This window comes from Pipra filicauda, unplaced genomic scaffold (genome assembly GCF_003945595.2).
Source record: "Pipra filicauda isolate LSUMZ 115617 unplaced genomic scaffold, ASM394559v2 scaffold428_size586839_pilon, whole genome shotgun sequence".
NCBI classification, from domain to species: Eukaryota; Metazoa; Chordata; class Aves; order Passeriformes; family Pipridae; genus Pipra; species Pipra filicauda.
Window position 1 is genome coordinate 547911 of NW_024104563.1, and position 14993 is coordinate 562903.

General features: G+C 65.5%; 1 protein-coding gene across 2 annotated transcripts; it reads left to right on the forward strand.

Annotated features, from left to right (window-relative positions):
* The first annotated feature begins 436 nt into the window (after positions 1 to 436).
* LIMK1 (LIM domain kinase 1) lies at positions 437 to 10805 on the forward strand. Of its 2 annotated transcripts, XM_027729279.2 has the most exons (16): positions 437 to 612; positions 2569 to 2665; positions 5809 to 5947; positions 6290 to 6399; positions 6482 to 6673; positions 7479 to 7584; positions 7671 to 7846; positions 7922 to 8105; positions 8203 to 8289; positions 8539 to 8670; positions 8773 to 8832; positions 9013 to 9078; positions 9176 to 9332; positions 9437 to 9492; positions 10257 to 10414; positions 10507 to 10805. In XM_027729279.2, the coding sequence occupies exons 1-16, from the start codon at positions 555 to 557 to the stop codon at positions 10658 to 10660; spliced, it is 1932 nt and encodes a 643-aa protein (XP_027585080.1). In that variant the 5' UTR covers positions 437 to 554; the 3' UTR covers positions 10661 to 10805. The 2 variants fall into 2 exon arrangements, with proteins under 2 accessions (XP_027585080.1, XP_027585079.1); XM_027729278.2 differs by lacking the exons at positions 437 to 612; positions 2569 to 2665 and adding an exon at positions 2674 to 3482.
* Positions 10806 to 14993: the final 4188 nt, after the last annotated feature.

Below are 14993 nucleotides of genomic sequence, written 5' to 3' on the forward strand. Positions count from 1 at the left end.
GGGTGGGTGGGGGGACACCCATACCCTGCCCACGGGACTGGCCCGGGGTATTTGGGGACACCCGTGCCGGCCAGGGATGGGTGGACCAGGGTAGTTGGGGACACTACGGCGGGTGAGGACATCCATGACGGCCAGCGGTGGGTGGGGACACCCGTGCCCTGCCCACAGTGACAGCCCGCAGGTCCCGGAGGCCCCGGACACCCCCTGCTCCCAACCCGCACCCGCGAGCCCCGCCCACACTCCTGACCACGCCCGTCCAACCTGACCACGCCCCAATCTCGACCACGCCCCCTCCGACCACTCCCAACCCACGCCCCGGGCCCGGCCCGGCCCGCGTCCCTCAGGCCCCGCCCATTGCCCCCCGTGGCCACGCCCCCCGCGCCCAGGCCCCGCCCCTCTCGGCCGCGCCGGCGCGGTGCTCCCGCCGCGGTCCCGCCCGCGGAGCCGCAGCAGGGCCGGGGGGGCCCGACCGGGACAGGGGGACACGGGCAGGGACAGAGGGACAGGGGCGCGGGAGCGGCAGGGCCCGGCGCGGCGCCGGGCAGCGCGGCTGCATGAGGTTGATGCTGCTGTGCTGCACCTGGAGGGACGAGCCTATGGGAGAGGACGAAGGTGCGTGACCCCCCGAGCCCCCCTCCCATCCCCGCCTGACTCAGCGCTTCCGCCGCCGCTGGGGCACCGAGACCCCCCCCAACCCGGCTCCACAGCGCCCGCCGGCCGGCCTGCGGACCCCCCGCGTCCGCCCCGCATCCGCCCCGCATCCCCTCTGCATCCCCCCGCATCCCTCCCGCATCCCTACATCCTCCTCTGCAACCCCCATCCTGCGCCTTTACATCCCCCCCTGCATCCTCCACATGTCCCCCGCGGTCCCCGACCGGCCAGCATCCCCCTTACATCCCCAAAACTCCCCTTACACCCCCTGCTCACCCTGTATCTCCCTCCTGCACTCCCCATCCAGCCCGCATCACCCCCTGCATCCCCCCTGCATCCCTCTTCTGGCCTGCATCCTCTTGCACCCCCATATCCCCCCTGCACCCACCATCCAGCCTGCATCCCCCCAGCATCCCTACATCCTCCTCTGAGACCCCCATCCTGCTCCCTGACATCCCCCCTGTAACCCCCACATGTCCTCTGCCCTCCCCAGCCACTCTGCGTCCCCCCTGCACCCATGAATCATCCCCTGCACCCCTCATCCAGTCCACATCACCCCCTGCATCCTCCCCTGCATCTCTTTTCTAGTCGGGATCCCCCTTGCACCCCTGTATCCCCCCTGCACCTTCTGTTCAGGCTGCATCCCCTCTGCACTCCCAAATCTCCCCCTATACCCATTGTCCAGCAGTTTCCCCCTGTGTACCCTTCTCCAGCCTGGATCCCATCCTCGTGAACCCCCACATCTCCCTCTGCACCCCTGTACAGCCTGCAGCCCCTCCTGCACCCCCTACATCCCCTTTCCTGCACCCCACATCTCCCCCTGCACACCCCTGTGCCCCTACTGCACCCCCAAAACCCTGCATCCCCACATCCCCTCCAGCCTGCATCCCTGCCTGCACCCCACAAACCCCCTGCATCCCTCCCTGCATCCCACATCCCTCCTGCACCCTACAAACCCTCTGCATCCCTCCCTGTACCTGCACATCCCTGCCTGCACCCCACAAACCTACTGCATCCCACATCCCTCCTGCACGCCACAAACCCTTTGCATCCCTCCCTTGCTCTGCCTTCCTTCCACTCTGCACCCCAGGGCCCCCTCATGTCTCCCCACACCCCCCAAGAACTTGCACCCCCAGGACCTCTGCAGTCACTCTGCACCCCTCTGTGTCCCTCCCCGCACCTCCACATCCCCCCAGGGACCCCCTGTGCGCCCCTGCACCCTTTATCCATCCTCCAGTCCCCCACCCTGCACATCTCCGTGTCCCCCCATGCACCCTGCACCCCTTAGCACCCACCCTGCACCCCCTGTGTCCCCCCATTCATCCCCCAGCACCCACTTTGCACCCCCTGTGTCCCCCCATTCATCCCCCAGCACCCACTTTGCACCCGCTGTGTCCCCCCATTCATCCCCCAGCAACCACCCTGCACCCCCTGTGTCCCCCCATTCATCCCCCAGCACCCACTTTGCATTCCTTGTGTCCCCCCATTCATCCCCTGCTATACCTTGAACCCCCCCATCCTCCCTGTCCCCCTCTCTGCACCTATCCTGCACCCCTTCACCCCCCCTACACTCTCTGCACCCATCCTGCCCCCTGTACCCCTCTCTGCACCCCCCCTACATTCCTTCAGCCCCCTGTACCCACCCTGCACCCTCTGCCCTGTCCTGCTCCCCTGCATCCCCCTGTCCCCGTCCCTGCACCCCTGTCCCCCTGCCACTCCCCGCCACCCCTCCTGCCCCTCATCATGTGCCCCCCATCCCACCCCTGGGGACATCAGTGCCACGACCTTGACCTGTCCTGGGATCGATGGGGTTGGGGGATGGAGGGTTGGAGTTCATCACCCCGGGGCAGAGGGAGCTAATCCCGGGTGCTGCTGTGGGGTGACAGCCCTGTCCCCTCGTGTGCCCCCCTGCCACAGGGACCGACCTGCCGGTGTGTGCGAGCTGTGGGCAGGGCATCTACGATGGGCAGTACCTGCAGGCGCTGAAGGCAGACTGGCACTCGGACTGCTTCAGGTGGGACCCGCCGGGGGACAGCGGGGACACCGGGAGGGGTGGCAGCGGGACCCCGGGATGGCACTGGGGACACCGAGATGGGGGCATCAGGATGGGTGGTGTGATGGACACTGGAATGGATGGCCTTAGGGACATCGAGATGGCATCAGGGACACCAGGATGGCATCGGGGATATCAGGATGGGTGGTGTCATGGACACTGGAATGCAAGGCATCAGGGACACTGGGATGGCCTCAGGGGCACCGGGATGGCATCAGGGACATCAGGATGGCATCAGGGACATCAGGATGGGTGGTGTAGTGGACACCAGCATGGATGGCCTTAAGGACACTGGGATGGCCTCAGGGATACCGGGATCAGGGACAATGACTCCCCCCCCCCCCCCCCGGCTCTGGTGGTGGCACAGCCGGGTGTGAGGCTGTCACGGTGTCACACGCACCCGAAGCGTGGCTGTGCATCCTGGCACCCGCGGTGGGTGCCCCGGGCAATGCCCGGCCTGGCGGGGGGCCCTGCTGCCTGTCCCCGGCGCTGTCCCCTCCTGGCCGGTGACAGGGTGCGCGTGGCTGATGTCACCCGCCCCCCTCCCTCCCTGTTTCCTCTTTCACTCGAGCCCTCCCGGCAGCTCCAGCCGTGGGAGCCCCGAGGAGGACAAGGAGGAAAGTCCCGGCTCGGGGGTCGCAGGGGGTGGCCGGGACCTGCCGGGGTTCCCCGTGGGGCTGGGGGTGCCCGGGGTGTGCCCGGGGTGTCCCCCCTGTCCCCGGGGGAGGATGCTGGCGGCGGTGCTGAGGAAGAGCCGCGTCCTGAGCGCTGGAGCCAAGTGAGTGGGAGTGGGGATGGGGATGGGAGTGGGAGTGGGATCGGGTCAGGACGGATTTTCACCCCATGGACCCCTGGGGGTCTCAGCCTGTGCCCCCCATTCCCCCCTCCTTGGGCCGTCGGCCCCAGCGAAGCCACTGCGGGGCCGCAGCTGGATCCGGCCCCCCCGCCTCGGGTGAGCGGCTTCCGGCAGCGCTGGGGAGCCTTCTCCCTCCTCCTCCTCCTCCTCCTCCTCCTCCTCCCCCTCCTCCTCCTCCTCCTCCTCCTCGCGCTGCTCCCCTTCCTCCCCCTCCTCCCCGTCCCCGTCCCCATCCCCGCCCCCAGCCCAGGGGATGGTTCGTGCTGCGCCATCGGGCGGGGGAGTCCTCGCGCGGTGACGTCATGGGGTGGGGAAACTCCTCGCCGTGACGTCACCGCTGGTTGGTGTTTCACCTGCGCGCCCACGGCTGGAGGGGGGGACTGCGACACTCCCCGGGCACCCCCCAACACCTCCTGCAGCGTGTCCTGCAGCAACCCCCACACCTACAGCAAATCCCCTACAGCACCCCTCTGCATCCCCCCTACAGCACATCCCCTATAGCATCCCCTCTGCATCCCCCCTACAGCACATCCCCTATAGCACATCCCCTACAGTACATCCCCTATAGCATCCCCTCTGCATCCCCCCTACAGCACATCCCTTACAGCACATCCCCTATAGCACATCCCCTATAGCATCCCCTCTGCATCCCCCCTACAGCACATCCCCTATAGCACCCCCTCTGCATCCCCCCTACAGGACATCCCCTATAGCACATCCCCTATAGCATCCCCTCTGCATCCCCCCTACAGGACATCCCCTATAGCACATCCCCTATAGCATCCCCTCTGCATCCCCCCTACAGCACATCCCCTACAGCACATCCCCTATAGCATCCCCTCTGCATACCCCACTACAGCAAATCCCATATAGAATCCTCTCTGCATCCCCCCCAGCAAATCCCTACAGCAAATCCCCTACAGCATCCCCTCTGCATCACCCCTACAGCAAATCCCCTGTAGCATGCCCTCTGCATCCCCCCTATAGCATCCCCTCTACATCCCCCCTGCAGCAAATCCCCTATAGCAAATCCCCTACAGCACCCCCTGCACCCCTTCTGCAACCCCACGATCACTCTTCCCCCTTATAGGAACTCCCCACCTGCAACCCTCCTGGTCCCCTAAAGCAACCCCCTACAGCAAATCCCCTATAGCATCTGTCCTGCACCTTGTCTGTACCCCTCCAACAACCCACCCCCATATCCCATATGGGAACTCTACACTTGCAGCCCCCCTGCACCCCTACAGCACATCCCCTATAGTGCCCCTCCTGCACCCTGCAACCATACCCCCCTGCATCCCCTATGGGAACTCCCCAGTGCAGCCCCCCTGCACCCCTCCCACAGCACCCCCATACAGCAAATCCCCTATAGCACCCCCCTGCATCCCCCACACCTCCCCACCCCAGTCCCCTCTAGTACCCCCTGCCCCGCTCCTGCCCCTGACACAGCACCCCTGTACCTGCCTGTGCACCCCAAACCTGACAGCCCCCCATACCCCTGGGTGCCCCCTCCTGTGGCACAGCCCTGTCACCCCCTGGCAGCCCCCGAGCACATCCCCAACCCCTGCATCCCCTGGGGCACTGCACCCCCAAGGATGGCGTGTCCCTCTGGTTGGGGGTTTGTGACCAAGGAGACACGTCCCTCTGACTGTGACCAGGGTGACAGATCCATGGGCAGGATCCCCCTTGTGTGACCATGGACAGGCTGGCACATCTGTGACCAGGGTGGCACCAGGGTGGGATGTCCCTCTGTCCGTGACCAGCCTGTCACATCCTTCTGTGTGTCTGTGCCAGGCTGGCATGTCACCGTAGCCATACATAGAGAGACATGTCCTTCTGTGTATCTGTCACCAGGGTGGGATGTCTTCTCTGTCCATGACCAGGCTGGCACATCCCTCTGTGTGTCTGTGCCAGGCTGGCACGTCTGTCACCAGGGTGGCATGTCTGTGACTGGTCTGGCACATCCCTCTGTGTGTCCATGCCCAGGCTGGCATGTCCATGCCAGGCTGTCACCTCCCTGCCCCATGTCTGTCCCAGCTTGGTGTCCCCAGATGTTCCTGCAGCACCAGCCTGCACTGTCACCCCTGGAATCCCCTGCTGCCACCCTGGGGAAGGTGGCACACGGATGCAGTGGGGTAGGAAACAGGGGAAGCAGCTTGTCCAGAGATCCATGGGGTGGAGGAGCACTGGCTGTGCCCTGGGGTGACAATGGGGACGGGTGACAAGGGTGTCCCTGTCCCTGGCGCAGGTGCTGCGAGTGCGGGGCCTCCCTGTCCCACCAGTACTACGAGAAGGATGGGCGGCTGTACTGCAAGAAGGATTACTGGGCACGCTTTGGGGAGCTGTGCCACGGCTGCTCCGAGCACATCACCAAGGGGCTGGTCATGGTGAGCACCGGGGGGTCCCTGGGGGTCCCTGGGGTGGGACACGGAGCCCTGACCCACAGCTGAGCTCCTGGAAAAGGGTGAGGTGGGGAGGGAGTGCAGACCCCCAGCACGGGTTGGGCTTTGGGGGTTTGCACTTTAGGTGGGACTGAGGGAGGCTCAGGGTGGTGGGAGAATGTCCCTGCAGTCGTTCCCAGCCTGGTGGCACCTCTGTCCCCACCACCCTGCCCGCCCTTCCGTTGTGCCCGGTGCACCCGTGGGTGCTCCCAGCACCACGCAAACCCCGTCACTCACCCTCGGTGCCCCGGACACGGGGGTCCCGGGGCTGATGGCATCTGCCCACAGGTGGCTGGGGAGCAGAAGTACCACCCCGAGTGCTTCAGCTGCCTCAACTGCCGCACGTTCATCGGGGACGGGGACACCTACGCGCTGGTGGAGCGCTCCAAGCTCTACTGGTATGTGCCAGCCCGCGTGGGAGGGTGGGGACTGCATCCCCTGGCACCCCCCGCCCACCCTTCTCTCCCCTTGTCCCCGCAGCGGGCACTGCTATTACCAGATGGTGGTGACGCCGGTGATCGAGCAGATCCTGCCGGATTCCCCGGCTTCCCGCATCCCACACACCGTCACGCTCGTCTCCATCCCCGCCTGCTCCGACGGAAAACGCGGCTTCTCCGTGTCCATCGACCAGGGCTGTGGCACTGAGCACCCCCGCACCGTCCGTGTCCGAGAGTGCGTCCCTGTCCCCTCTGCCACCCGCCCCGCCCCAGGGCTGGGCCATCCCGTGTCCCTTCTGCTGCTGGGATCCACCCCAGGGACACCTTCTGGGGTGGGAGGAGGAGGGATGGGGTCCTCATTGGCCAGCATGGCACGTCCCCAGCTGCAGGGGGGTGTTGTGGGATCCACGCTGATTTGTCCCAGGCCATCAGTGTGGCTGGGGGGTGACATGCTGGCAGTGCCCCTGGGTACCAGGCTGGCACATCCCCATGTGGTTGAGGTGGCTCGTGGGCACTGTGCCAGCATGTCCCTGTCCAGGAGGAGGGACCTGTGCCTGCGTGTCCCCATCTAGCAGAGGTGACTCGTGGGGACCATGACTGTGTGTCCCCATCCCAAAGGGTGACTCGTGGGTGTCATGACAGCATGTCCCCATCCGGCAAGGGTGACCCGTGGGTGCCATGACTGCGTGTCCCCATCCAACAAGGGCATCATGCCTGCATGTCCCTGACCAACAGTGGGTGGCCTGTGGGTATCTTACCTCCACATCCCCATCTTGCAGGGGTGGCTCGTGGGTGCAGTGACTGTGTGTCCCCGGAGATGACTCGCAGGGGCTGTGCCAGCCTGTCCCCTCCCCACTGACTGGTGGGGGGGACATGGGCAGTATCCCAGCACATCCTCAGTGGTGACAGTGTCAGGAGGTGATTCCATGGGCAGTGTCCCCAGCACATCTCCACCAGTGAGGATGTCAGGGAGGCGACCCCGTGGGCAGTGTCCCAGCACACTCTTGGGGGTCTGACCCTGCTTCCTGCTGGGCCCCCAGGGTGGACCCAGACTGCATCAGCCCTGACATGAAGAACTCCATCCACGTGGGCGACCGCATCCTGGAGATCAATGGCACCCCCATCGGCCACGTCCCCCTGGACGAGGTACATCCCCCCCGGGATGCCCCCCAACCAGCCCCCCCTCCTTGGCATGGCCCCAAAACGACCCCACTGTCCTTTCCTACCCCCAGATCGACCTGCTGATCCAGGAGACCAGCCGCCTGCTCCAGCTGACCATCGAGCACGACCCCCACGAGCCCCTTGCCCGGGAGCCGGGGCTGGCCGGGAGCCCCCTGCCTGCCCCGTGCAGCCCCCTGCGCTCCCCGGCCCCCCCGGAGCCCGCGGCCATGCGCCAGCGCGCTGTCACGTAAGGCCACCGCCTCGGCCCCTCTCCCCTTGGCGTCCCTCCTGGGGGCTGACCCTCTGTCCGTCCGTCCCACAGGAGGAGCTGCAGCACGGACAAGTCCCCTGGCTCGGGCTCCGTGGGCTCCCCCGCGTCCCAGCGCAAGGACATCGGGCGCTCCGAGTCCCTGCGCGTCGTGTCCCGCGCCCACCGCATCTTCCGCCCCTCCGACCTCATCCACGGGGAGGTGCTGGGCAAGGGCTGCTTCGGCCAGGCCATCAAGGTGGGACTCGTGGCACAAGCGTGGGGGTCTGGGCTCCCTGGGGTAGAGGGGGGTGGTGTCCCCAGAGGTGGGGGTGGCTCAGTCTCTGCGCTCCCAGGTGACCCATCGGGAGACGGGCGAGGTGATGGTCATGAAGGAGCTGATCCGCTTCGACGAGGAGACACAGAGGACCTTCCTCAAAGAGGTGAGTGTCCCCTTTCCATAACCTCCCTTTCCTTAACTCCCCTTCCCTTTAACCCCCCTGGTTTGGGGGGACAGGAGGGGTGGGGCTGTCCCATCCTGTCCCCCACCTGACGTGGGTCTGGGCACAGCACGTGGAATGGGGTGTCCCGGCACTGTGGGTGCAGCCCTGCCCGCAGCAGGGGGTCTGCCCAGGTGGGTGTGGGTGCCTCGGGGTGTCACGGACACGGGGGGTGTGGGGGGTCTCCTGCAGGTGAAGGTGATGCGCTGCCTGGAGCACCCCAACGTGCTCAAGTTCATCGGGGTGCTGTACAAGGAGAAGAGGCTCAACTTCATCACGGAGTACATCAAGGGGGGCACCTTGAGGGGCCTCATCAAGAGCATGGTGAGCACTGGGGGGACAGGTTGGCCCTCACCACCCCACAGTGGGGCTGGGGGACCCCTCTCCTTTTCTGTTCTGTGGCAAATCCTTCCTCCTGCTCCCCAGGACAGCCACTACCCCTGGAGCCAGCGGGTCAGCTTCGCCAAGGACATCGCTGCCGGCATGGTGGGTGTCACTGTGGGGTGGGTGTCACTGTGGGGTGGGTGGGTGTCATTGTGGGGGGAGTGGGTGTCACTGTGGGGTGGGTGGGTGTCCCTGTGGGATGAGTGGATGGGATGGATGCTGGTGGGCGGGGGGGTTCTGTGGTGTGGGGGTGCCCCCAGTCTCAGCCTGTCCTTCCCCCAGGCCTACCTCCACTCCATGAACATCATCCACCGTGACCTCAACTCCCACAACTGCCTCGTGCGGGAGGTGAGTCCCACCCCGGCCGTGTCCCTGCCCTGGCCCGGGGGGGGTCTCAGCCCCCTGTGTGGCTCCCCTGTGCCTCACCCCCTCTCCACCCCCCCAGAACAAGAGTGTGGTGGTGGCTGACTTTGGGCTGGCGAGGCTGATGGTGGACGAGAAGAACCAGCCCGAACATCTCAAGAACCTGAAGAAACCGGACCGCAAGAAGCGATACACAGTGGTGGGGAACCCCTACTGGATGGCCCCCGAGATGATCAATGGTGAGGGGCAGCGTGGCCAGCCAGGGCTCTGTCCCCAGGCAGGGACTGTTGGTGGGGCAGGGACGGGCCGTGCGTGGTGTGGCCTGACCTGTGTGTCCCCACAGGGAGGAGCTACGACGAGAAGGTGGACATCTTCTCCTTTGGCATCGTCCTGTGTGAGGCAAGGACTCCTGGGGCTGGGGTCTTCCACTGGGGCTGGGGTCCTCAATGTGTTTGGGTTAACCTGCCCCCGTGGTTGGGGTGTCCCCTTTGGGGTTGGGGTGTCCCCTTTGGGTTGGGGTGTTTAGAGTCTCCCCTTTGGGATTGGAGTGTCCTCCCTTGGGCTTGGGGTGCTCACTGGGTCTGGGTTCTCTCCCCCTGGGATTGGGGTGTCCCTCTGGGAATTGAGATCCTCAGTGTGCTTGGGGTTGGGGTCCTCATTGTGTTTGGGGTCCCCCTTGGGGTCAGAGTCTTTGTTATGTTTAGGGTTATGTTTAGAGTGCCCCCTATCCAGGATTGGGATTTCCCTCTTGGAGTTGGGGTCCTCATTATGCTTGGGTTCCCCCTCTTGGGCTTGGAGTCCTGCCTTGGGCTTGGGGTCTCCCTCTTGGGGTCTCCCTGTTGTGTTTGGCATCACCTTTGGGGCTTGGACATATTCCCTTTAGGGCTTGGGATCTCCTCTTTAGGGGTGGGGTCCTCATTGTGCTTGGGTTCCTCCTCTTGGGCATGTAGCCCTCCCTTGGGGTTGGAGCCTCCCCACTTGGGTTTGGGGTCTCCCTGTTAGGGTCTGCCCCTCTGGGTTGGGGTCCTCATTGTGTTTGGGGTCCTCCCTTGGCCGTGGGTCCTCATTGTGTTTGGGGTTCTCCTTTGGGGATTGGAGGGTCCCCTTTGGGCTTGGGGTCTCCCCTTGGGGCTGAGCCCCCTCCTCCCTCCCTTCGCCCCCAGATCATCGGCCGGGTGAGCGCCGACCCCGATTACCTGCCCCGCACCACCGACTTCGGCCTCAACGTCAGGGGCTTCCTGGAGCGCTACTGCCCCCCCGCCTGCCCCCCCAGCTTCTTCCCCATCGCCGTCACCTGCTGCGACCTGGACCCCGAGAAGCGGTGAGGGGCCGCAGACCCCCCTGGGGACCCCGGGGGCACGGGGTGGGGACGGGGCGAGTGGAGCTGCCAAGTTGTCCCCCCTTGTCGCCCAGGCCGTCCTTCGCCAAGCTGGAGCAGTGGCTGGAGACCCTCCGCATGCACCTGGAGATCCACCTGCCGCTGAGCTCCCAACTGGAGCAGCTGGACCGAGCCTTCGGGGAGACGCACCGGCGGGGGGAGGGCGGGGTCCCTGCGCCCCCCCGATAGACCCCCACCCACCCGCCCACCAACACCCCTCCGGAGCGGCGGGAGAAGGAGCTGCACCCGCCGCCAGCACCTCCTGGGGCTGCCCCCACCCCACCCCCGGGGCTGGACCCCCGGGGCTCCCTGGATGCATCCCCCCCCCCCCCCCCCCCCCCTCCCCTCACGGGCCGCCCGCCCCGCTGCCCCCACCGCCCCGGGGAGCCGGCTCTCCCCGGGGCCGCATGGCCCTGGGCACCCCCCACGCCGTAGCTCTGCCCCCGGGGACCGTCCGGGTGTCCCCGTGTCCCCCCGCCCCGGCTCACCTCCCCTTTGCACACCGGGGGCTGCCCCGCACGACCCCCCGGACAGAGCCGCGGCCTCGCGGCGGTGCCTTGGCTTTCCGTGAACTTGCACTGCGACACAGGAGGGACCCCCGGCTCCCTCGGGAGGGGGTCCACGGCCCCCCCAGGGCCTTGCCCCCCCAGGGCACCCTCGTAGCAACGCCCTCGGCCGGCCTCTCACGCTGCTCCCGCTGGCACCCCGGTCCCGGGGGGGCTGCCGAGCGAGGGGTCCGTGTGGGGGGACACTCCCGTGGCGTGGGGACAGGCACGTAGCGGTCCCCGCCGCCCCCACGCCCCCCTGCCCCGCGTGCACGCCCGGGGGCAGCGCCGGGTGGGATGCCCGGGTGGGATGCAGGGCTCGCCTGGGTCCCCTCGGCCCGCGGGGGCTCGGGGCGGGGCTCGGGGGCTGCGCCACGCGGTGCTTTTCATGCTCTTTATTCAGGTTCATTTTTCTGTAAGATATTTAAAGAGAAGAGTTTGTATTATTTTTTCATACGACGTAGCGTTTGCCATTTGTCACTGCCTCGGTTCTGCTTTCCCGAAGGGATCAAACTGTGAAGCCTCTCCGCGCACTTTTGCCCGGGAAGTCCAAGGCGACGCCCCCTCCGGAGGCGGGGAGGGAGCTCAAACTGTGATGTACCCCGAGCCGTGAGTCAATAAATCCTTCCCCGCTCGCTGCCCGGCCTGCTTGGCAATCGCTCGCCTCCCCCGGGGGGGCTGGGAGCTCGTGGGGACACTGAGGCAGGAGGGGACGGTCCCCCCTGCTCAGGGGTGTGGTGGTTCTGGGCTTGGTGGCACCCCCGGCTCGGTCACCCCCGTGGTGGCAGCGCTGTCGCCCTTCCTGCTGTCCCCACCCCGTCGTGGTTCCTGCCAGGCTCCCCCAGCCCTGTGTCCCCTCCCTGGCCCGGTGGCCGTGCCATGACATGGCGTGACATGTCACCACTGTCCCCCCCGGGTGGTGACAGGCGGGTGATGGAGCTGTTGTGACCGTTGTTGCCGTGGAGCCTTTGCTGTCCCCTGGGACCAAGGTGGCCCATGCAGTGGTGGCCCGTGGCCCTGCCATGCTGTCCTCTGTCCTTGCCACCTTCCTAAACCAAATTAAGGTCCCCAAGGTGGGGGATCTCCGTCCTCGGGGGGTGTTGAGCTTTGGAAGCTGGAGAAGACTTGGAACTCAAGGAGCTCATGGGGGAGTGACAGGGAGGGGACTGGGGGGATGTCCCCAAGGATGTCCCCGGATTTGCTGCAGCTGGGAGAGGAGCCTGAAGGGGTTCTGGGATCCAGGCTGGAATGTCCATCAGCAGACCTCATGGTTTATTGTTCAGGGATGCTCAGCTGGAGGGACCAGAGGGGTTGGGGAGGTGACAGTGGCTCTGTCCCCTCCAGGGTGGCTCCTGACTGCTTGTCACCCAGTACCCAGTGAAGGACAGGGACAAATTGTCCCTGTCAGTGTCATGGGGCTGTCATGCCACCCTTGGTGACACCACACTGCCCTTGGTGACATCCTACCGTGCTGGCTCTTTGCTCTGCGAGCAGGATGCTGTCACTCCCTGGGAACATTGGGGACCTGCTGTGGCTGTCACACCTGGGAAACCCCGTGGTCCCCAATCCCCTGCTGCCTGGGGGACCTCCAGCCCTGCAGGGGGAACCCCCACACCCAGGGGACCTCCAGGCCTCCCCATCCCCTCCCCCAGCTGGGTGGAGCTGTGGGGTGTGATGTGCCTGGTGGTGCTGGTGGCCCTTCAGAGGACCCTCAGTGCCAGGATGGGCGGGCCAGCAGCTGGCCATGACAGGTGGCCACTCAGTCACCCCCATGACCAGCAATTCGTCCCAGACCAAGCCACTGGCCAGGACACCCCTCATGAGGCAGGGAGGTGGCCCTGGCATAGCCCCAGTGGCCCCACACCATGACTGTCACCCACCCAACCCCTGCCCATGGAGGTTCTTCAGCACCCTGTGTCCAAATCCAGCCACTGGCATGTGTGGCACCAGGTCCCCTGCCAGCCCCTGCCCAGGGGCCACAGCCTGGCAGGGTCCTTGCAGCCCCCACACCAATGTGGCCTGACACCGGTGTGAGGCCCCCTCACTCCCAGCACCTCTCTGTCCCCTCAGCCACCACCTCCCAGGAGGGGACAAGGACACCCAGATCAGGTCACAGGCCATCAAGAGCTGCCACTGCACCCACTGTCCCCCCCCACCAACTCCTGCTCTGTGCCCACCCAGGGGTGTCCCTGGTAAGGTTCTGCCGAGGCCTGACCCCGGTTTGGGATGGTGGCAGCTGGGGAGACAGATGTCCCCACCAAGGTGGTGGCCAAAGGCACCAGTGGCTCTGGCAAGGACAGACCAAGAGCTCTGGGTCCAGCCAGGATCCATGGGCCACCTGGTTTATCACCTTCTTCATGGGTGAGTTTGGGGCTCCAGGGAAGAGGAAGAGCCTGGCTCCTCCCAAAATTGTGGCAGGGTGGGCACTGGGGCTGTGGGGACCTTCCTGTGGACAGGGGGTGATGGGCAGTGGGGTCCTCACAAGGAGAGGAGCTGCTGGGGACTGGTCAGGGCACCCAGCTCCATAGGGGTGTGTGGAACTGGTGAGGGGTCACCGGGGTCCTTCTGGGGTGTCCAACTCCATGGAGACAGATTCCCATCTCCAGCCAGAGGAAGGGTCACCCACACAGGAGGATATTCCAGTGGTGAGCAGGTGATGCCACTGGCATCCTCTGGAGCCTTTTCCACCTCAGCCCATCCCTTTCTGAGCTAGAGGCTGGAATAGAGACATCTGGGGATCATTCCCACCCTCCACCCCTCTGATCCACCATCCCATGCTGGCACCTGGCTCTCCCTGTCCTCAGAGCCACCCTTTGTCCCCTGGGCACAGCATCCATCCTTCCAGCTCAGGACTGGGACTTTCTGTGGTTCTGGAGTGGCCTGAGCCCTCCCTCCATGAGGGACACGGAGGTGTCACTGTCACAGCCTTGTGTCGTCTCCCCCAGCCTGGGCTGGAATAGGAGCCACCTGCTTGGGTCACACGTGTCACCAGGACCTGGTGACTCCACAGGGAACATCCAGACCCCTGAAAACCCTGTGGGGGCTCAGGCCAATGCTGGGGGGTCAGTACCCACCTGCCTCACTTTACCCTCTGCCCAGAGCCGGGGTGTGGAATACGAGGATGGGAAGCAGGAGCTGTTGCAGCAGCTCCCTGTGTGTCCCCCCCCCAGATGTCCCCTGGTCCCTGAGAGATGAGGCTCATCCCAGGCAGATCCAGGCAGGGAAATCCCATGGGACATGCATTCCCACCTCACTTGCCAGCAGTTTTTGTAGGGTCTATGTAAATGTGACATTTATAAACACAGCTCTGGGAATACAGCTCGCCTGTGCGTCGCTGTTGTCCCGCCCCTCTCTGCCAGCTGGGGACACGTGGGCCCCATCCCTGACCCAGCTGGTGGTCTTGGGGGACAGAGGGGCCTGGGAGGGGACAGCCAGGGCAGGCCTGGAAAACCTCAGCTCCTTCCGATGGGAAAAATCGCTTCTCCTCGGTCCCGCTGCCGTCCTCCCCCAGCTCCGGCACAAAACCCTTCCCAGCACGGGTTCCAGAGGAGGTGAGTGATGGGCTGGGAGCTTGGGGTGGCATCAGGGCACCTCTGATTCCCCAGTGCCACCAGGTGCCCAGGTGGGACCAGGAATGGGCAGCTTTGGCTGGTGAGTCCTTTGTGAGGGGCTTTGGGGGCTGGTGGCATGTGACGAGTTGTGGGAAGGCTCAGGACAGGGCTTGGAGTGAGACCACCTGGGCTCACAGGTTTGGATGGCTGTGACTCTGTCCCTGCTGCTGTGCCACCATCCCATGGAACTCATCTGTGTCCAAACCCCTCCAAGGGGCTGGCACAGGCTGGACATGGGGGAATATGGACCCCCACACACACACCCAGACCCCTTTGCCTTGGAGACAAGGATGGAGAGACCCTGTTGTATAGGTTTGGGGGCTGGTTTAAGGCTTGGGGGACCCCAGTGCATGGGTTTGGGGAGAC